The sequence below is a fragment of the Colossoma macropomum genome, unplaced genomic scaffold (assembly GCF_904425465.1).
Source record: "Colossoma macropomum unplaced genomic scaffold, Colossoma_macropomum, whole genome shotgun sequence".
NCBI classification, from domain to species: Eukaryota; Metazoa; Chordata; class Actinopteri; order Characiformes; family Serrasalmidae; genus Colossoma; species Colossoma macropomum.
Window position 1 is genome coordinate 27,112,495 of NW_023494786.1, and position 21,700 is coordinate 27,134,194.

At 38.1% G+C, this 21,700-nt stretch overlaps 1 protein-coding gene across 7 annotated transcripts in view; it reads right to left on the reverse strand.

Annotated features, from left to right (window-relative positions):
* frya (furry homolog a (Drosophila)) overlaps positions 1 to 21,700 on the reverse strand; it is a 158,226-nt gene that overhangs the window by 83,046 nt on the left and 53,480 nt on the right. For all 7 annotated transcript variants that reach the window (XR_005007006.1, XM_036565238.1, XM_036565208.1 and 4 more), the window contains exons 4-14: positions 19,985 to 20,124; positions 17,719 to 17,809; positions 15,288 to 15,367; positions 15,077 to 15,157; positions 11,641 to 11,809; positions 9,516 to 9,608; positions 8,039 to 8,137; positions 7,232 to 7,333; positions 5,099 to 5,202; positions 1,102 to 1,210; positions 217 to 303 (exon numbers count right to left, since the gene is read on the reverse strand). Coding sequence is in view for 6 of the 7 variants with exons in the window: in XM_036565238.1 (XP_036421131.1) it covers positions 217 to 303; positions 1,102 to 1,210; positions 5,099 to 5,202; positions 7,232 to 7,333; positions 8,039 to 8,137; positions 9,516 to 9,608; positions 11,641 to 11,809; positions 15,077 to 15,157; positions 15,288 to 15,367; positions 17,719 to 17,809; positions 19,985 to 20,124 (1,155 nt within the window). In the remaining variant the exon portion in view is untranslated. The remainder of the gene's footprint in view (positions 1 to 216; positions 304 to 1,101; positions 1,211 to 5,098; positions 5,203 to 7,231; positions 7,334 to 8,038; positions 8,138 to 9,515; positions 9,609 to 11,640; positions 11,810 to 15,076; positions 15,158 to 15,287; positions 15,368 to 17,718; positions 17,810 to 19,984; positions 20,125 to 21,700) is intronic.

Below are 21,700 nucleotides of genomic sequence, written 5' to 3' on the forward strand. Positions count from 1 at the left end.
TAAACAGTAAATGTGGGTTAAACTGTGCTGAAGTGTGTTCTCTGTAGAGGATGTGTACCTATTTTCAAAAAAACATGTCATTCGACCTGGGGCGGCCAAACTTTTGCACATGCCCGTGGACTGCAGTAGCTACCATATCTGTAGAGTACAGAGCAAAAAACAGTAACCGGTGAAATACAAGCGCTTATTCATGCTATAACATTATAATTCACGTACCTCTGGATTAAGACTAAAGGCTTTTGCAGGTTTTCCAACACACAGCAGGTCGAAAATGACTTCTTTCATGGCAAAATCAAGTCTTTCCTGTTTTGGTGAAGGGAACACAGAGAAAAGGGCAGTAGAGGATGATTGACAGCACTGTGACATCAAAATTCGCACTTTGCCATGATTATTGTTAAATAAGGACATATCATGGAAAACCTAACGTGACATTCACTCTCCAGGTCATACAAAGGAAACTAAGCTGAATTTTGCACTGACTGTTTTTGTGATGTGAAACCTACACATTCACACATAGCACAGACGTTAAGCCCCACCCATTCATGCTGAGGTTGTAAGGAGTGTTTCAGCCTGAACAGCTTTTTGAATGAAGCGACAATGCAGTGCAGCCAATCAGAACAGAACTCATTTACATATATCAGTCTTAAAGGCACAGTAACAAAAATAGCCTGTTTAATTCTAAGAGATAAAGAGAGGCCATGTAAAAATAAAAGATGGCCATTTTTGGTACTGAAAACCAGAAAAACTTTCTAAATGGACCTCTGGGGGGGAAAAAAGCAAGAAAAAGTAGAACATGGGCTTGTAAATTAATTATAGAGCGATGTGGCATATTATTTGCATATACGATCTAATCTGTGGGGGTAATGTGTATATGTATTTTTATGGGTGTAGTTAGCATTTTGTGGGGACCAACAGCCCACTGGGTCATGAAAGCATGAACATTTTGACATTGTAGGTAAATCTGGCTGTTCCTCACATCTAAAAAATGTAGTTTTTCCCCCAAAAAGTGCAGATTTTACTTTAGAACAAGTAAGAGGCCTAAGAACATGGAAGCACAAACAAGGTTTATATTCCCGGCTTTCAGAAAACGTCTTTGCTCACCTGTGCAATAAACTGAATGATTTTGACAAAGATATTAAGAGGCATGTCTCTAGGCACCACGCTGCGGGACCCCTTGGGGAACAGGGTGGTGACGATGTTGTTCAGGCGGCTGAGGATTGAAAGGAAAAACAAATTATTTCATGAGACTAATCAATAATGCGCCGAAGGAATTTAATCTAGCTCCAACAGGTCAAAGCACACTGACACAGATAAACGTGCTATAAACGGCACTTCATTACATTATCAGCTTGTCCTATTTCAGCTCTCTCGACTTTAATTTCAGGAGAGGTTTATTTTAAGGTTAATTAATGCTTGGCCTGACCCCTTTCTGACACCTCTGTTTGGGCTTATGAAGTGTACAGTGTCTATGTGAGGGACGAACAGCACTTAAGCTATCATAGCAACTGCTCGACCTGCTAACTTTATGACCTGCTACATTGGAAAACAAAATAAACTCGGTCATGCAGTGATGTAAACTAGGCCCACATCAGTCTCTGCTCAGTCTCACAAGCCAGACTTTTGACTATCTTGGAGGGCGTCGTCACTCAACGTGGCCGAGAACCATCTCCTTTAGCACTATTCAGTCAGGTTTAGCTTAACATCAGGTTTAGCTTAAGATGCTTAAAATGTTCTTTGCTGTGTCAGAGAAGCTACTGTATACGGTTCTTTAACGATGCCTTTTATATAAAAGCTTGATGTAACAACAGAAGAACCCTTTTTGGTGCTGTATAGAACCCTTTTAAAAACGGTTTTATATAGAACCATCTACAGCACATTCTTAAGAACCTTTTCCTGATGTAAAGAACTCTTTGATCAGGCAAAGAGTTGTCTGAGTGTTCTATATAGAACAACTGTCTTTACTAAAGAACCATTGAAGAACCATCTTTTTTCAGTGTGTACATAAGAACCTTTTTTTTTAAACTTATTTTCTCAACAATTAGAGATCAGATAGCTAACAGGCCAGGGGGTTCACTGTAAAGCACTGCCTCTTGTGGCTTATTGCTTTATTAAACTCTTAATTTAACACTTCTGATTCAGTTCAGTCCATCAGGAGCATCTGAATGTTTGAATCAACTGAATCTGAACAGATTAAACTCTGTGAGATCAGCACACCGAATTACATACTTCATTCTTATGTGTACATAATTTTACACAAAAATATATTAAATCAACACAAATTCCTTCAATTTACTTACTTTCTTTTCAATTCAATAACCTACTTTTTGAACTGATGTGATATGTTTTATTCATGTGATGTGTATATTTTTTACGTATACATGTTTAGATTTCAGAAGTCAAGTAAACTCAGAGTATTTCAGTGCAGGACTTAAATAAAAATCAAGTAATTGTTCACTGTAGCTACAGACTTTTATATCCTACTTATATCCCACTTATTAAAATAATTATATTAATGTAATTATTACAACATATTACCCTCCATTATCTTTTGAACAAAAAAAAGTTTGTTTTCACAAAGTTAATGCTGTTTCCTGACCTTTGGCCTGTTGTGTCCTTCCAAAAAAAACACCATTCATTGTTTGCATCCAATCCCGCTGCCAAATAAGGCTGTGTTTGTGGCTAAGTTGGCCAAGCCTGCAATTTCCAGAGGACCCTTCCTCCCACATCTCCCCCACCTCTGTCTTTCTTATTTCTCTCTCACTCTCTCTCTTTCTTTCTCATTTCTCTTTCTTATGTCTCTCCCTTTCTTATTTCTCTCTCTCTCTTTCTCTCTCTCTCTCTCTCTCTCTCTCTCTCTCTCTCTTTAGCTGAAACCACATTCTGAGGTGGTCAGAGGTTTGTCTTGACCACATTTAGAGAGGACCTATTATGCTCATTTTCAGTGTTCAAAATTTTATTTTTAGGGTCTGCTAGAATAGATTTATATGCTTCAATGTTTAGAGCTCCTGTGTCTTTAAGCCCCACCTTCCGATGAGCCCAGTGAGCTCTGATTGGTCAGCTCGCCCACTCTGCTCTGAATGGTCAATCACCAGAGTGGTTCTGCTGTATCAGTTTGAGCCTAATTCTGATCCTGAAAGTCAGAACAAACTGTTTCCAGCCTCCAGTAGCTGCTGTGCATTGTGTATTGAGGGCATGCCAAGCTTGCCAGTAGGTGGGCAATAAGGATTGTGTTATGAGATTGCGTAATCTTGTAACAAAGGAAAGGTGAGAAAGTGGGTTCTGTGGGAGAGAGTTACTCCCCTGGAGTGAACATTGATCTTTGTAACTTTGCAGACCAGTTACATGCACAAAAATCTATAACACACAAAAGGAAAGGGAAAAACTGGAAAAGCATAATAGGTCCCCTTTGACACAAAGGTAAACAAAATGTGTTTTCATTATCTGGATACAGCTGCATGAGTGGAAATGTGTCTGCAGGGTGCTGACTAGCAGGTGAGAGTATAAACAAGATAGTGAAGATGGAGGACATGCGAGGCTGGAGTCAGCCCCAAACCAAGAGCCTTTGTGCGCTCTGGGCCGTTGGCTTGGTCCAAGCCAAGCTTGTCGACTTGTATTGTAATGAGGAAAAGAGTAAACAGAGGTAAAACGAAAAGGACATATGTGCTGACATGCTTTTTACCTGGGAAAAGTATAATCAGATCTCATATGGCCACACTAGCGATGTATTTTAGTAAAAAGTGTCAATGGAATCCAGTCAAAGGTCCAATCCCAGTTCGTATTTTTTACCCCTAGCCCTTGTTTTGGAGTGTCATCTTTCCCCTTGGAACTAGGTTGCAAATAAAAAAAGAACATTATTTCATTAACAGGCTACTAGCGCTGCTCTGTAGGCCACCCTGCCAGTCTGCAGTGATAGCAGAGGAGGGTAAAGTTCAGCAACCTCACTGCTGGGCTTTAGTTACATTTAGGCGGTCATTTGCCTTTAAAGAGGGGCTTCAACAATTATTTATTATCACCCATCCCTAATTTTTCAGTGATATGAAGCTGAAGTCAGCTATTCGCCAGCTCCTTGTTCGAATTTTCCCGTTCCACCTTAAATAGTGCAGCAGTTCTGTGCCCTGCCATGCCAGAATGTAAATGCTGCACCATTTATGGTGGAATGGGAAGGTTGGCTGAACGAGAAGGTTAGCTGTTAGCTAGCTATCGAGACATTAGCATACTATTAGAGATTTTTCATTTTTGTTATGAAGAAAAAGATCATAATACATTGAAATGACATTAAACTAATACAACACAATGGTTACTGTAATTTTAACAGAGAAAATTCTCACATTTGTGGGTTTCTTTGGTCGCTCGCGCAGCCATCTTGCCAGTTTTTCTCTTTTTACTCATAACACTCTGTTTGGTGTATGTCTCTGAAAAACCCCCGTCTGGAGGGCCATGTAGCCCTAACACTTCGCCGACCCCTCTATCTCAACAAAAATTGGGACACCCTACCCCCTAGGCCTGAACGCACAAAATAGAGTGGTACGGGCTAAGTGGTAGGGGCAGGGGGTGAAATGGGATTGGGCCAAAGTTTATCCAGATATGATCCAGAAAACACAATGCAAGGTGTAAACAGGCTCCTACTCGCTCCTATCTCTCCCTCATTTCTTTTTCTTTGTCTTTCTCTATCTCTTTGTCCTATTCCTATCTCTCACAGTCATATTTCTCTCTCTTTTATTTCCCTCTGTCTCTTCTAAACTTTCCATTCAATCAAATCCAGCAGAGTGAAGACATACAGACTTGTAATTCAGTATATTTTAAGTTTCTAAGTAGCTGGTTAAGAAGCTCAAACAGCTCCCTGATTAGTTTTTTCTTCTTCAGTGTAACACGGTGAAGGCTCTGGGTGGTACTCTTGTATTTCACTGCTCAAGCCCGCCCAAAGTCCACCAAGAAAGATGGCATTCATGGGGCTGCCCCGCTGACGTAAAAGCCGCTTCCTGTGGGTCGGCCCCTGCCCTGCTCTCTGGGGGACTGAGACTTTTCCTCATGGTTTTAAAACTGCAGTACGTGGCAGAGGAGACTACAATAAGACCACAGCATGCAAGAACATACTCACCCCTGTGTCGCAGTGTTGCTTTCACACTTGATGCGGATCATGTAGACCCACAGCAGGCGGTACAGAGACTCCAGCGCTACTCGGGCCATTTTCGGGTCCTTACTCTGCAATGCAGATATGATATTGATATACTGTCATGAAACAGCATCTCCTTTTCTGTCGGTTTTTACTTTATGGCATAATTTAAAAGCTCCTGCTACCCTTCGCCTTGTATTAAAATTTCATGATGAATGGACCAACAGAAATGGTTCAAAATTGCTTGAAAAATCTTGCTTTTTATTTTTCCATGTTTTTTAGGGTTTCCAATGGCGACAATATGAATGTTAAACTTAGTCTAATCTATTAAAGTCAACCTGAAATCATGAAATCAACCATGTTAGTTCATGTCTGTAGTCATATTAACAAAAGACAAAATGTTTTCCCACAATATTCCATCAAAATATTCCTTTTTCCCCATCCCTAAAACATCTGATTTTCGATTATGTCATTGAGCAGCAGTGGACTGGGAAAGTAATATTAGCCAATAATATCATGTTTTACCTCCCCCGCACGCCACCCCCACCAATCATCTAGAGAAAACACCCCGCTAACCTATAAACCCTCCCAGATAACTCATCATCAGAATTATAGAACTGTGCAAATATGCAGGTTAGAAGACTAGAAGAACACAAGAACACTAGAACAACACTGTTTTGGTTCCTGACTCCTCGGTTTACTGCAGCCACCGTATGGATCTGTTCAATTGCAGTGCCTGATTTAATTTAATGAGGTGCTGATTAGATAAAATAGGTACTGGATGGTAGCTGTAAACACTGAACTTACTCCAGGAGAGCTTTGAAAATGGTTAAATTAACACAAAAATACACAGAACAGTCACAATTGATTGTTTATTTTCTTATTAGTAAATATTTCTATATTAGTTTTGTGTTGTCTTTTTTTAACAAACGCTTCCTGCCCAGACAAATAGCTTAACATATCATCTAATACAATAAACTAATAACATAATAATTGCTAAGATGCTCACACTCATCAAATCACAATAAACTGTTTATTTATTCAGTCGTATGCAAAAGTTTGGGTGTTTTGTTAATTTTCTAAGCAAAAACAAGTGAATACATTTTCTACAGAGAACAAACTTCTGCACATTTTAATACACAATTACTGTTTATTTGCTGATTTTAACATATTAACAAAAAAATGCAATTTGACCAGGACTGTTCATTCTAACGTTAAACTACAGTGACACAGTAAAAAAAAAAAAGATTAAAAAAATGATGAAGTATTCAGACCTTAGATATTTACAAGGATTATGTTATGATCTATTTAAACTCAAGGCATTCATAGAGATAAATAAGCTAAATATATTCAAACTCATTGTTTATAGCATACTTTTATAAATATTTTTTAACATCTTTTTCATTTCTTTTAAAGTGAAGTTGAAATATTTTAATTTATCATGAGTTAAATAAAAAAAAAAAAATGTTAAAAAAATGATGTCCTATGTTTTCATGTCACTACCGAAACAGAGGTTAGTCTATAGGCGGAGCCTTATTTTAGCCACAACCCTGCATTTTAGAGCAGGAAGTGAGACTGCATCCCTGTCCCTCATGGCCACACGGTGAGCAGTTAGATCCCATTGTTTTAAAGTAAATGTGTCCCAAAGTCTGAAAATCAGTGTGGAACATTAGGAATTGTCACTATGATAGTGTTTTTGAGTTCTGCTCAAAATTAGCTAAAATTGTCACTACCGAAACGTTTGGTAAAGTCTCAGTAGTGCTGTGATTGTTTTGGAATGGACAAAATGGAATGTTCATTAATTTATCATAATAAAATAAACATAATTAAGATTTAGGCTCACTCAAAGCAAAATGATTTTAGTCTAAAGTCCAAGATCAGGTAAAATGTGATCCGAAAGATCCGAAATGTGTTCTGAACTCTGACTTTGAACCAATTCGGGAGAAAAATCCATAAATGAGTTTACGTGGCTTTTTCTCAGAACTGAAGGTCATGGCAGGAAAGTTAAATATGTTTTGATTTCTGACTCATGTTGACATTGAACCTAAGTGAACATACTCAGTGAACCGCCTGTGATGATTTAAAGGCTAAAACAGTGTAAGTGCACCATCACTGTACCTTCAGGTTGGAGAGGCAGTTACTGAGGAAGACGTGCCATCTGTTGAGGAAGAGCTGCTTCTGGCTGACACACAGCAAACACGTCACCAGCGGGTACAGAGCCTGAGCACACAAACACTCAGAGATCAGTGCTCCAACACTGCTGCGTTTTGCCTGCCAAGCTTCTAAACCGGACTTGAAAGGGAGAAAGTCTGTTAATCCTGAAAACCCTTCACTGATTCTGAATACAAGAAAAGACTGGAAGTGAATTATTTGGCAGCTACACTGATAAAAGTGATGAACTGAATTCACTTGATTTAAAAGTGCATGTGATCTCTACATGAAGTATAATCAACAAACGCTTCTCTTTCAGTTCACTCCTGAAAACTAATTGTGCCCGTATGTTTTATTTATTAGCATATGCAGACATTTGAATGGAGTAAATTGATTTATTTGAAGGCTACATACATATGGACTTCATAACACATGCATAAGCATTGAATAACATTTTTATAAAGCCAGAGTTGAGTATTTACGATGAATGACATCAGCCACAAGATGACACAGGAGATGTTTTAGGAAGGGAATGATGCTGTATTGACATAAGGGGCCTTAAACTACAATGACAGACATTTATAACACTGTTATGAAGCATCATTCCCAAGTAATGGGATTTATAAGGCAGTTATGCATGTGTTATGAGCTCCCTATGTAATAAAGCGTTACCGTTACTTCAATGCACTTTAAAAAAAAATGAACTTCACACATTGAAAATGTTTAAAATGGCAATAGTGGGGGTTATAAAGGGTTATAAAGCAAGTGTCTGACCAGAGAGTGTTTCTTTCGAGTCGACAGGTCCAGCGTTGTATCATATAAGCTTTCCACAAAGTTCCTCAGACAAGGGACATTTACCTCGTTCTTCACAGCCTGCCAGCAAAACAGAGAGAATGAAGCTAGTTTTAGCTTGCCACAGGGCTAAAGCTAACTGCAGCACTGTGTTTAACATTAGGGTACTGGACTTCCTATAAGAGTAAAGAGACCCCCATAAGAGAAATTGGGGGGTCCCATTTTATTTCCTTGAATAAAATGTGAATTTCCTAATAAGATGAGTGCCCTCACACATGGTGACTGTCTTCTTTTCTAAGTTCTCATTGTATTTAACATTCAAACACCTCCCCCTGGGTAAATTGTAAACTCGCATGGCCTGAATTCATAACGTAACCGCACAATCTAGTGCACTGAGCCGCTTCACTGGTGTTTAAAACTGAAGAAGATTAAAGCTTGAGTGCCTCTCAAACTGCTGAGACACTTTAGATACTCTGGACTTTAAGCCAGCTAAGAGAAAACAGTAAAAAATGTTGTTAGCAGCCATGACATAACCAAGAAATATGTTTTTGTCAGCAAACAGTTTTCATTTTAGGCTGTTCGAGAACATGTAATGGGCAACATTCACACTAGCCTACATGTGTTTTGTACAACAAGCAATATATGAGCAGAATTTGACCCACTTGTCATGTAATTTGGTTATGGGACCCACCAAACATGCCTGCTGACGACTAAACCATCTTTTACTACCTTAGTTAATTAACTAAGATAAAGGTGGGCTATTAGACCAGTTTGTTATCTCTTACTGTCAAGGCCATCAGGCACTGGATGACCGCATAAAACTCAACATAATTTTGTCATGCTTAGTATCAGCCGACTAACTCTTCATGTTGTCTGTTTAACTAAAAGACTTTGGCATCTTTCTCAGTGTTAACGAGAGCTGATTAGTTGGACCAGGGGTGTTGGGAGCAGGGAAAACACTAAAAAGTTGCAAGATAGTGTCTCTTCAGGAGCACACTATCTTAGCTTAGTAAGGCTATATGTAGGCCAGAATTTTACTCTTATAAGTAGCCCTTGTACCAGTTACAAACACTGTGATAACGCTAATTTAGCACTAGTACCTCTATGCAATTTCCAGTGTTATATTAGCACCAAAACAGTAGGACCATGACTCATTCAGTAAAACAATAAAGTCTGTCTCTGTCTGTATTATTGAAGGAGTCTGTTTACAGACTAGATGTCGGCCTCAAACAATCATATATATGCAAGAGACAAACAAGACTGTGAGAGACGTTTGCAAAGGAGGGGTTTCTAAAGTGGCCAGTCAGTGAATGTACACATATGCTCTGTTATGTGCACATCATTTCCTCAGCTGTGTTCTAATGAATATAAATCAAACAAACACTGAACATCTCCTAGTGACCAATTAGCAGGACAGGTCAGAATTTGTTGGGCACCATCAAACCCTTCACGTCCTCACCGCTGCTACGGGCACTAAAATCTCCACGAAGAGGCCGGCCAGTGCATGCTTGATGTCTTTGTCTTTCACTTCCAAGAAATACTGCGCGCACTCCTGTAACAGAGAACATGGGTGTGAAATGCACAGCGAGCGTCCACACAAACATGCTGGAATCTATACAGAGGAGTATGCACTGCATACTGCATCACTGCATGAGCTCAATAAGAACATGAAGCCCACAGCTTTACACATGATATAAACTACTAAAAGCAGTTGTGGCCATACGAGCAGCCGCAGTAGGCCTAGGCCACCCACTTTTGTCACTGAACTGTCTAAAAAGACTGCTCATTCAATATTCCAATCTTTTTAATTAATAAACCAAAACGCAAATAGAAAAGTACCCACTAAATGTCTGACATATTTAAAAATGTCATATTTGATACTGGCCAGTCCAATTTAGTCAGACTTTTGCCCATCGTCAAAGAGTATTTTGTATTTTGTATTTTGTCCCCTAATTCAGCCAAGAAGTCAATACAGAATGTAAATCAAATGAAAATGAGTAATTATGTAATTAAATATGTATTTACATACTTATAGGGCTATTAATGTCGATGATTTGTCATCTTCAACAGATTCAAAGATGACAGAATCTAAAGAGGAACTGACAATTTATTGTGTATTATTAGATTCTAATGTCACCCCAACAAAATTCAAAAATGGCTCGAGAATCTGAAGAAAAAACAGCCCTTTAGATCTGAGCATGAGATGGACAAAGCTGGACCAAAGAACAATACACAATGACCTGGCCAGTAGTGCTTAGCAATAATAATTGATATAAACTGGTATATTTTTGCTGACCAATCACCACTGTTAAATCTGAAACATGCCTTGTGAAGCTGACAACCTAAGCTACATTTTCATTTGATTTGACCGCTGGTTAAGAGGTTGCCCTGTGATGGACTGGCGGCCTGCCTTCCACCCAATGACCGCAGGGATAGGCTCCAGCACCCCAGTGACCTGGAAGGATAAATGGCTTAGACAAAGTGTGTGTGTATGTGGTGAAGAGGTTTGCTGAAAGACTATATTTAAATTTTTAATGAAATATACAGGTCCAAATGTCTCAAAACAGCTGAGATCATCATATATTCACTTTATTCCCTTTATCCTCTTCAGGCATGAAACCTGGTTAAAAATTCTACTACCATGACCGGTTCACATTTATACCTGGAAGATACGTTTTTAGCACTAACGTTTGCTTCAATACGACAGGTATTAGGTTCAGATTTGATCAAATAACCTCTTTTATCCTGTTCAAGTCAGCTAACTGTGAATTGTAAATGACATGCATGAGCTATCAAATATGGCTTGAAATCCCCTCAAGTTTACTCCTGTCAGAATCAGCCTAAAGCACAGTAAAAAAGAAGTTAATTTATAAGATAAGAAGATCTTTTTTTGATGGCATCTTATGTCTGTATTTACAGTTTGTTAAAGTTTGTCACACTTGTGATATATTTTCTGTCAGATTTGTATGAGTTTTTCGGCTACTGTTATGAACAGCTTCTCCTCCCATGCATTTCAAAATAAGAGCCCTAGTGACTTTAGTAAAATGGTATCTGTTTACCTCTATTTATACAGTAAAATAGGATGATCTGAAGTGATATATATAATTGATCACTACATACGTGTAATTTATTAAAGGAAAACATTACTGACACCTCATATGTTATTGTCTTTATTATTTTGAGATGAAAAGCCAGCATGCAGCCTGCTGAAGCTGTATGACGTACATAACAAATTCTGCAGGCCAAACAAACAATTGTAAACTGATTTGTTTAGTATTCAAAATCAGAAGTTTTGCTATGCTGTGTTTGACACTTTCATATTAGCTGGTGCCTTGTCTTTAACAAGAGTTTGTTCTTTCTTCTGTGAAGTTGCCACAGATATATATATATATATATATATATATATATATACATATATATTTTCCCAACCATGATGTCATTCTCATTACATCCAGCTGAAACAATAAAAGTACTGTTCTTCCATACATGTTAAATGTTGCACAACCAGGAAACTCAAACCAGGAAACCTGAACAGCATCCTGTTGGTTAAGATCCAACCCGGTCACACCTCTGTCACTCCATACCTGCATGAACTGAAACGAAGCCTCGAAATCTTCAACAGGGTACATCTTCACCCTGAAGAACTTGAGGCCCATGATGAGGCTGATGGTGCTCTGGACCACGTATGGGTTCTGCTCCTTCTGACGGAGCTCCTTCAGCTCACTCAGAAACTTCTTCTTCACTGCAGGGAACCTGAAGGCGTAACAAAGCGAGAGAATCAGTTTCATGTCTTCAGTGATTGCCCTCTATACCAGAACGATATGATGAGAGATTTGAATGATTGAGTTAATCAAGTTCACTTGTCTGTCTTGAAATTATTTGTACAAATTAGTCACAGCAAGGCACATTACTCAAGGCAATCATTTATGTCCATATAACAGAGTAAACTGAACTTTTTTACAGTGTACACAGGAGGATAAATGTGTTTCTCCATATCCGCATCCATAGAGAGGCTTAACAACTCCTTATACACTCATAAGTAAGATTCTAAGGATTGATTTGGGGAAAAAATTGCATTAAATAAATAAAATTCAATTCTGATTGAGAATAACATTAAATTCTGATTGATCTTATGTGGAAGGTAAACTTTTACACAAGCCAGCACCCAACTAATTATTGACACTCTTAGTATAGAGTAAAAAAAAAGTAAAAAAACAAACAAACAAAAAAAAAACATCTTTATGGTTAATTAGCTCAACCTTACAGGAAATATGAGACAAATTCATTCAAGGAAACAAAAACCTTTATCAAAAACTAAATATCGTTGACCTATGTCAGAATTATTGGCACTCCTAAAAACAAATGTACGTGGTTTATCAAACATATGCAGTCATCTATGATTTCCTGTTTTACTATAAATATGTGGTGACACAGAGGCCAAATTAGTCACCCTTAGTCACTCATCAAACATGAGCAAAATTAGAGAACACACAAATGAACTGAGACAAAACAGTGTTGAGCTTCATAAATCAGCCAACGGCTAACATGTCTGAAAATGTCCATATCCACTGTTAGGTCAAAAATTAAGAAATTTAAAACAACCAGAGCTGTAGTGAACTTGCCTTGAAGAGGATGCATGTTTATACCCACAGAGGACAGTTAGGAAGGCATAAATCTTTCCAAGGATCGTGTTTGGAGATTTACAGAATCTTGGATGCAGCATTTAGGGGTCACCACTACAATTAGACACGACCTCCATGCCAACAAACTATTTGGAAGGCCTGCCAGAAGAAAGCATTTTCTTTCACCTCTTTTCATTTGGACACTATTGGAACTGGAATTGGGTTCTATGGTCAGATGAGACAAAAAATATCTTTTTAGCCTGATCTGTCATTGTCTTGTCTACTACTGTAAAACATCACCTGTCTGTAAAGCACTTTAAGCTGCCACCAGTACGAAAAGTACTCTATAAATAAAGATATTATTTTACTTAATATTAAAATTAGAGCCTTTTGGTAACTAACAGTCAACATAGGTTTCGTGTAAAAAGAAGGACGGTTATGTAGAAAAGAACTTCATCACCACTGTTAAGCATGGTGGAGGATCTGTGATGATTTAGGTCTGTTTTTTCTCCAGATGTCCTGGGAACCTTGGCATCATGAAATTTAAGAATTTGTAAAAAGCTAAAACTGTGTCATCCACCTTAATCCAAAATGATCCAAAATATGCATCCAAATCTACACTAAAATGGTTCAATGACCACAGAATCAAGCTTTTGACATGGCTGCCCCCCAGCCCAACTAAAGTCCTGTGGGCTGAGCTGAAGAGGAGCATCCTAAAGAGAGGATACTGAAGGATCTGGAGAGATTCTGTATTGAGGAGGGATCTTAGATCGCTTGCTCTGGGATCTCCATTCTCGCCATAGATATTATAAGAGAAGACTCCATGCTGTTGTCGTTGCTGTGATGTTGTCAATAAATAAATATATATATATATATATATATATATATATATATATATATATATATATATATATATATATATGTGTGTGTGTGTGTGTGTGTGTGTGTGTGTGTATAGATAGATAGATAGAATAAAAATAACAATAATACTACTTATGGTACTGCTTCTTGGTATCGTACTATATCCATTCCCTGCAGGTTCACAGTTCAGCAGGATGAGGCCTTTTGACACTTACAGAACCTGCCAAACCTGACAGCGAACAGGCGGCTTCCCAAGGTGTCCAAAACCCATAGGAAATAAAGCAGACATACACAGAGAGAGAGTTCTATGGCAACTGCAGGGCAACAGACGTTTTGGAGAGCCGCAGACTGTGTAGTGGAATGAAGTGTGCGTAAGCTAAATGCTAACCATCCGGACCTCTACGTCAAGAGTTCATGCCCTGCTGCTAAGATTCAGAAACTAAAACAAACAGAGGCCAATTTCCAGTCCTAGTATGGAGGAGAGGGGGCTTAACCCCAAATAAGAGACTCACTGACTACTCAGCTGGACACATTAGCTAGAAAAGCTGCTTTTAGCAGCAAAGCCTTTGTAGAAAAGTTCCTTCTGTTCATTAAGTCCATATAAATAATCCAACTATCTAGAGGTGATGACCTGCACGTATGGGTGTTTATGTAGAGCTTGTGAAGTGGACTGTAGTGTTGGACAGGACATTGTTTTATTGTGAGGAGGAAAATTAGTGTCCCATTCTGTTTTATGGTCCTTACTAACTTGTCTACAAATGCTCTGATTGTTAATGTAATTGATTATGAAGAGTTTTAGGGTTAGGATTAAAGATTTTCAATGAGTTTTGGGTTGAGGATAAGATTAGGGTTAGAAGGAGTGTTTAGGATTAGAGAAAATTGAAATTGAATTTAAAGGGGAATTCAACAGATTTTGCAATTTCTGTAAAGTATTTCTGCATAATTTAATTGGTGAGATGTAAACAAAGAGTGATTTGATGTGAAATTTGTAGGTAATATTATCAGCTTGGATTTCTTTACATTGGTGGTGATTGATAAGAAACAGGGGCCACGATGTCTACAACACAAATATAGCCATTGTGAACCTGAACATCTTCTGAGTTTTATAAGTCATTTTGATGATGGTAAAATAGAGGTGAATCAGAAAAAATAGAAAAAAAAACAACATTTCCTTTGGGCACTATTTTGTCCTACAAAACCCTGTATGTACATCTCCACCATAAATTAATTTCAAAAATATGCTTTAGGCCATAACTTTCTAAAAATATGCTAAAACAATGTCTCAGACATCAAGCAGTGTATTCACAACCATTTCATGTAACAGCTTTCTGTGACGGAGCTTTAACAGTCATCGAAAATTTCAGACGTCTGGTTCCTATCACCACCACTGTGCACAATTCTGACTCTGTAAGTGTTTCAAGAACAGAGCATTTCATATCAAACCAATCTGAATGACTTTGTTCACAATTTAACCATTTAATTACGCAGAAATGTTTCAAAATCTGGATTTCTGTGTTAAAGATGAAGATATACTTACTTTGCCTGCGCTAAGACTCCTATGACTTCTGCATAGAGATCTGCCACAATGTGCATGTTTGCAGTGTTGGGACCGTGGTACCTAGAAGAACAACAACAAAACACAGACAATAGACAGTGAATAGAAATGCAGACAGGGGCAAGAGGAATAAAGGAAACTGTATCTAATATAAAATATTATATCTATTTAAAAAAAAATATATGATTTTTACCCTTCTTTGTATTTAAAGTGCTTAAAAGCCAAGTTAATGACTTCCTGGACCAAAGTGTCGAGGACTGGGTGGAGAGGCATCTGGTCAAGCAGAGAGAGAGAGAGAGAGAGAGAGAGAGAGAGAGAGAGAGAGAGAGAGAGAGGGATAGAGATTTACTTTTATACTGTGCTATAATCAAGCATCATCTCAGTGAGCTTCCTGAAAAAAGCTATTAGGCAAAACTTTCTAGCTATTGAGCAAAAACCTACAAACTGAAAGCAAATAACTGCTTGTAATTTGCAGTTTAGCCTTAAATTAAAACATTGTATGTGAGCAAATCCATATCACTAGATAATGTATCTAAAGTCATATAAAAATGACCCTGTGTATTGCATGCATATTACATTGTGAATGACATACTCTGGTGCACATCCATGAGAACATTCACATACCGTATTTACATTATTTTTTCTGTATTTTATTTCAGTTTTTTTGCTGCTCTTTGTATAAAACCCAAGGACATTTTAAACAACAGCAAGGTGGCAACAGTTAATGATTAAAGAATCTACTATTCAGTAATTTCCATAGATGTATTATTCAGTAATCACTCAGTAACGTCTCTTAAACTAATATGCATCTTCAGTAAATATGAGTGTGGAACTGAATTGTGGATCCACAAACACATTCTCAGAGTTATTATTGTCATTTACTATGCTATTAAAAATATAATTGTGTAATTACATAGTTTATTGCAGAATATACTACATTTACATTCTGCATTAACAGGTTTGAGTCTACACCTTCGACTTTTTTCCATGTTTTTAACATTTTGACATGTGACATCAAATTCAAATCATAACAGAATATCTCCTCTTCTACTTACAGACACAAATGTGATATTTATGAAAGTTTAGTTTATCTGCACTTCTAACAGACATTCTACCTGTTCACATGAGCTATAAATGAGAAACAATTCATAGACAATTACAATATGCCTTTGATATTGATGTTACGGCTGTGATCTAATCTGTGAAAGATCTGTATAACTGATAATTGTCTGACCAGCGAATCATGGCACAGTGAAATCCAACCGTCAGTAGTCAGTAGTACAAACTGGCGGACATTTGTGTATGTTAGCTTGATAGTGTTAAAACAATATGCAAAATCAGTGTCTGTGACCAGAAACGGATCCCTATCGTTTACGTCAGGCATTTTTCTTTTAAGCATCTTTAGTTGCTTGAAACTTACATAAAACTAAATTTCAGTTGAGTTTTATAATGTAAAGTATCCTGCAATCCATTTGAAACTCAGCTGCAACAGTTGCAAGTTTCGTCCAATCAAAACACCAATAATGCATGATGACATCAAACGGCATACTTTCAACAGGTCAATAGACTAGTAAATAAAAAACTGTTTATGGGGTCGTTTAAAAGGAGATCCCCTCGTCTGACTAGTTTTTCATTTTGTGAGTTTCCTGAACAACAAACGTGAGTTTCAAGAAGCTAACATCCCTGTAACCAGCTGTGTTAACTAGCCAACTAATGCTAATAGCTGTTTAAAAGGCTGCTTGTGTCCCTGTTTACTCTTCTTTAGCCTGCTGTATATTCTCATGATGCCCCCTAATTTTACCCAGAGCTCAATTCATCTGGAATTGAAAAATGATGAAATTTACTACAGCAGGGGAGACAAAGCTGCGGCCGCCGATGAACTTCTAGTGCTTCTAGAGCAGAATGAGAGAGGCATCAAGTGGGAAGAGGGAAGCTGCTAATTTGGCTATCTGATGGAGAAATTGAATGTGTTGCATGCAACTATTTCTAAATTGTTTCTTGTTACTGTCAAGGAAAAGAAAATTATGTTGCAGGCAACTTCCAACAAGCAACTAGTTGCAGGAAAGTTTCACTTTGTAAAGCCAGCTTTAGTGCATGAACTGTAAAATGGAACGATTTTCAGCTGAATATCATCCAAATTACATTGCAAGTCTTAGTTATGAAGCAACGGACAGTAGAACATTAGCTAATGTTAACAGGGCTGTCAAGCTGACTGTAAAAGAAACAGCAGCTCTGTACAGTTAAAAACAAAGACCCTAACACATTTTCTGCTGTTCAATATTCAGCACAAACTATAAATGGGAACTGTACACTGCAATCAGGGACCAAAAATTAAATGTGTAGCTTAGTCATGTTTTCCCTGGACCTCGCCCCAACTGCCCTTTCTAAACATTACGACCATGTCTACATCTATGAATAACAAGCCAACTTCCTTGCTCAAGAGACTAATATTGATTTGTGACAGGTGAATATTGACACAGGCTGATGATGAACATGTTCAAATTCATTGAGTGAATTATGTGTTTTTATGACATTTTAGCAAACTAAGCTGTTCCCCCCCTTTATAGCACAATGTTAATGAGGGAACAGAGAACCACAGCTAAAATGTCCATATATTACAGTACCTGTTTGAGAACTTCTATGAGTACGAGTGAGAAGATGAAGTCGATGGCCAGATCTCTCCTCTCCAGTAAATAATCCCTCTGCTGTTCATCACTGAGAGAGAGATGAAGAGATTACGTGAGCTATGTTCACCCTCACTTTCATCCTCAATCACAGATTAAAATATTATTTAGCAGTGATGAAACACGGCTTCGCTCTCAGAGCCTGAGCTCAGTGACTCAGTCCTGGGCTGCACGCCTGATGTCACTGGGCTATTTTGGCACTGTTGAGTCAATTCGTCCAGCGGAGCAAGGAGGCGAAATATGTAATGGTGCGACTGCATTGCTGTTCTGCCAGTGATAGTTTTTGTTAGAAGGACTGTCATACAGTCCACTGAAGAGAAAATACAGCCACCCAAATACACTCCCAAATGGAATTCAGCATCATAACAGTCTATTTCTGGGCACAAGTTAATAGACCTCAGTGGTTACCGAGGTTCAAGCAATAGCACAGTGAAAAACATGTCAATTTTCCCTTTACCTCAAATGCAATCAGCCATGACATGTTTGGTGCCAAAATTTCTTTACTTTTTGCACTGGAGTTATGAGTCTAATGTAGCAGTAGCAGCCGATTTGAAGCCTAAATTTCATCCATTTTATGATAACAATATCTCATACAGTGTCAAAAATGACACACGCCAGTAAAGAATTTTCGGCCACTGAAAAATGTCAGTGTTGGAGAAAGAGAAAGAAAGGTTAAAATAACTGGTCGGAAAAAAAAAACAAAAACAAAATAGATAGGACTACAACAAAGAATCTCAAAATCTCAGACTTTATTTATCATTTTAACAGTAATGGAAATGAGAAAACAATGATAAAAAACACAGTTTGTTCCTTCACTCTCCCATGCCAGTCAGAGCAGATGCGTTCCAACAGCTGGAGCAGCAGCAGATCAAAAGTGAAAATGTCAGTTGTGTGTAACTATTTTTCAGTTTCTACAAGGAACATCAGACGAGTGTTTAATAAAGATCACTGTTCATGTCGAGCATCAGGAGGGGATACAACACTCAATATCTTCCCCAGGTGTGAAACCACTCGAAAACATAACATCCTGCTCAATATGCAGAATGCAGCAAAACAACAGAAGCAGAAAGCAGAGTTCCTGCGACCGTTAAAATGATTTAAAAAAACAAACAACGTAACAATAATGCAATTCATTGCCGTGGATGATCAAACATTTTCTGTTGAATTCCGTGCCATATTTTTAGCCTACACACTGCAATAATTTTAGTATGTTTATTTTATGTGAACGATTTTTTGTTTATTGTCACATCAATTTATTTGATATGATTTTAATATTCACTATGTAAAATATTTAACAAAATTCATTTTCTTTTTTACCTTGTAGATTTTCTTCAAATGCAATAATGAAACAGAAAAAGGTTTTGGGTTTCTGCCAAGTGCATCTTCAATTTCAGTTCTGGTTTTTGCCAGGATTTTTCATTCAGAAGCAAGTCTATCAGACATTACTAAACAACTCAACACATTTTGATGAAAGTGTTGGATGGTTTAGGCCTCCAGTTTGCACACCGCTAATTGGTGGGATACAATCTTCTATTACTTATTAGCTACATTAGCCTCACAGCTCCAGTGTAAAACTAAGGAAGCAAAATTCGACACCAAACATGTCTCAGCTGACAAAATACACTGGGGGCTTCTGCTAAACTTTCACTTTACTTTGAACATGTCTTGGAATCACTGTTTCCATTCATATAAAACAAGATTTCTTGCAGATAAATGTTTACAATGATTATATACAGTGCTGATACAACTTAATAGGTTTAAACAAATTAGTATAAAGCTGGAAAAACTTATGAAACGTTAGATGTTTCCAGAATAATGAACAGAGCTATAAAAAGAGCCCATAATGACCGAGAAAGCTATATAACATTGAGAATGAAGGTAGAGTGAAATTAACCTCCAGCACACCTTGTATATGAAAAGTGGTGATCAAATTTCGACACAAATAAATACTACAAATGATTTATCATTAATAACTTCTAGATGTTACCAAAAGACTTTAAATATTGAATAAAACATCTTAAAATGTCTTCTAGTGTGTAGCTAATAGTATTCTAGTCTACACTGTACAAATTTATTATACAATTATTAATATGACGAGTGAATCCAAACGTTTGAACTGCTAAAAGACAACAAATCTTCAAGAGAAAGAGAGAGAGAGAGAGAGAGAGAGAGAGAGAGAGAGAGAGAGAGAGAGAGAGAGACTGACTTTTTGGACTTTGTGTTAGAGCGTGGTCTGTACTCGTGGGACTCGTCCTCCTCTCCGTTCTGCCTCTTGTACCAGTCAAACAGTGTGCGGAGGATAGAGGGCAGACAGTACTCCGCCAGAGAACTCATAGTGCTGATCAACTGCAAAACAAAAACATACATGTTCAACAGTACAGTTCACTTATTCCTGTTTGTTTGGGAAATTCCTGAAATTAACTACTTGACATGACAAAAGTATGTGGACACCCAACATCACATCCATATGTGGTTGCTGGACATCTCATTCCAAAACCATTGGCAACAACACAGGGTTTGACCCCCACCCCTTTCTCTGCTATAACAGCTTCCACTCTTCTAAGAAGGCTTAAATTTTGGATCGTGGCAGCAGGGATTCGCTTTCAGTTGGCCACAAGAGCATTAGTGAGGTCGGGTGCTGATGTGGACGATCATATTTGGCTTGCAGTGGCATTCCAGTTCATCCCAAAGGCGTTGGACTGGTTTGAGGTCAGTGCTCTGTGTAGGTCAGTCAAGTTCTTCCATACCAAACTCTGCAAACCATTTTGTTATGAAGCTTGCTTGTTCACTGGGGCATTATAATGCTGAAACAGGAGCTCTCCCAAACTGTTACACAAAGTTGGAAGTATGCTGTAGATTTAGCTTTCCCTTCACTTGAACTAAGGGGCCCAAAGCAGGGGCATAACCACACGTAGGCCAGGGAAGGCATGGGCCTACCCAGACTGATCTCAGGCCCACTTAAAAAGGGGAAAGAGCTCTTACTAAACTGCACTTCTTAAGATAATGAAATTTCGCTTGTTGTCCGTCAGTGCTGTCATTGTATTATGGCCAATCAAATAATTACACTCGCCACCTCTTTCCTGAATGTGTGAAGTATGTATGGTCCATCAGACCAATGCCAAGCTCTGCCTTATTTTCGCAGCCCTCCAATCACCACTTACAAACCACTGTAACTAATCCTTATCAGTACGCCAGTGTTTGAATTTGAAGATCCAATTGTAGTGAAAAGATGTATCTGGGGTACCTGTAAAAATGAGACGCCATCCCAATAGAGTTGAGTATATACTTTTCTTCCTATTTCCAAAAGCCAAAAACAAATTTGAAAAATGTTGTCGTCAGTACTTGGTACTTAAAATGCTCTTTTACTACAAAAATTAGAACATACTGTGTCAAAATATTAAAGCACACATCTATTTCAATGCATTCAAATCATCAAAGATAAGACACAAATGGTCCATATACATTTTTCATGCCCGCTATGGCTGTATACACTAGCCCACAATGGTTAGATTTAGGTTTTTAAGTTTGCTGTGCTGTTTTTCCTCATCTTTGTTCATCTCAGCTGTCTGAATTTAACTCAGTTATGTTGTCTTCATTGAGCATTTGCTGTACCTGTAGTGAGTGGATGCAAGGTTTATAGTGAAGGGTGTTGCAGCGTTATGACAGTGAGACATAGTGGGTTTGAAAGTTATATATCCATTATGTTGGCCGGCCCACCCATAAAAACAGCCCCAGCCCATTATTCCTCTTCCACCAACCTTTACAGTTGGCATTGCAATAAGGGAGCATTCTCCTGCATTCGCCAAACCAGAGTCATCTATCAGACCGCTAGAAAACGAAGCATGATTCATCACTCTAGTCCAATGGTGGCGTGCTTTACACCACTCCAGACGGCCCTTGGCATTGCACATGGTGATCTTAG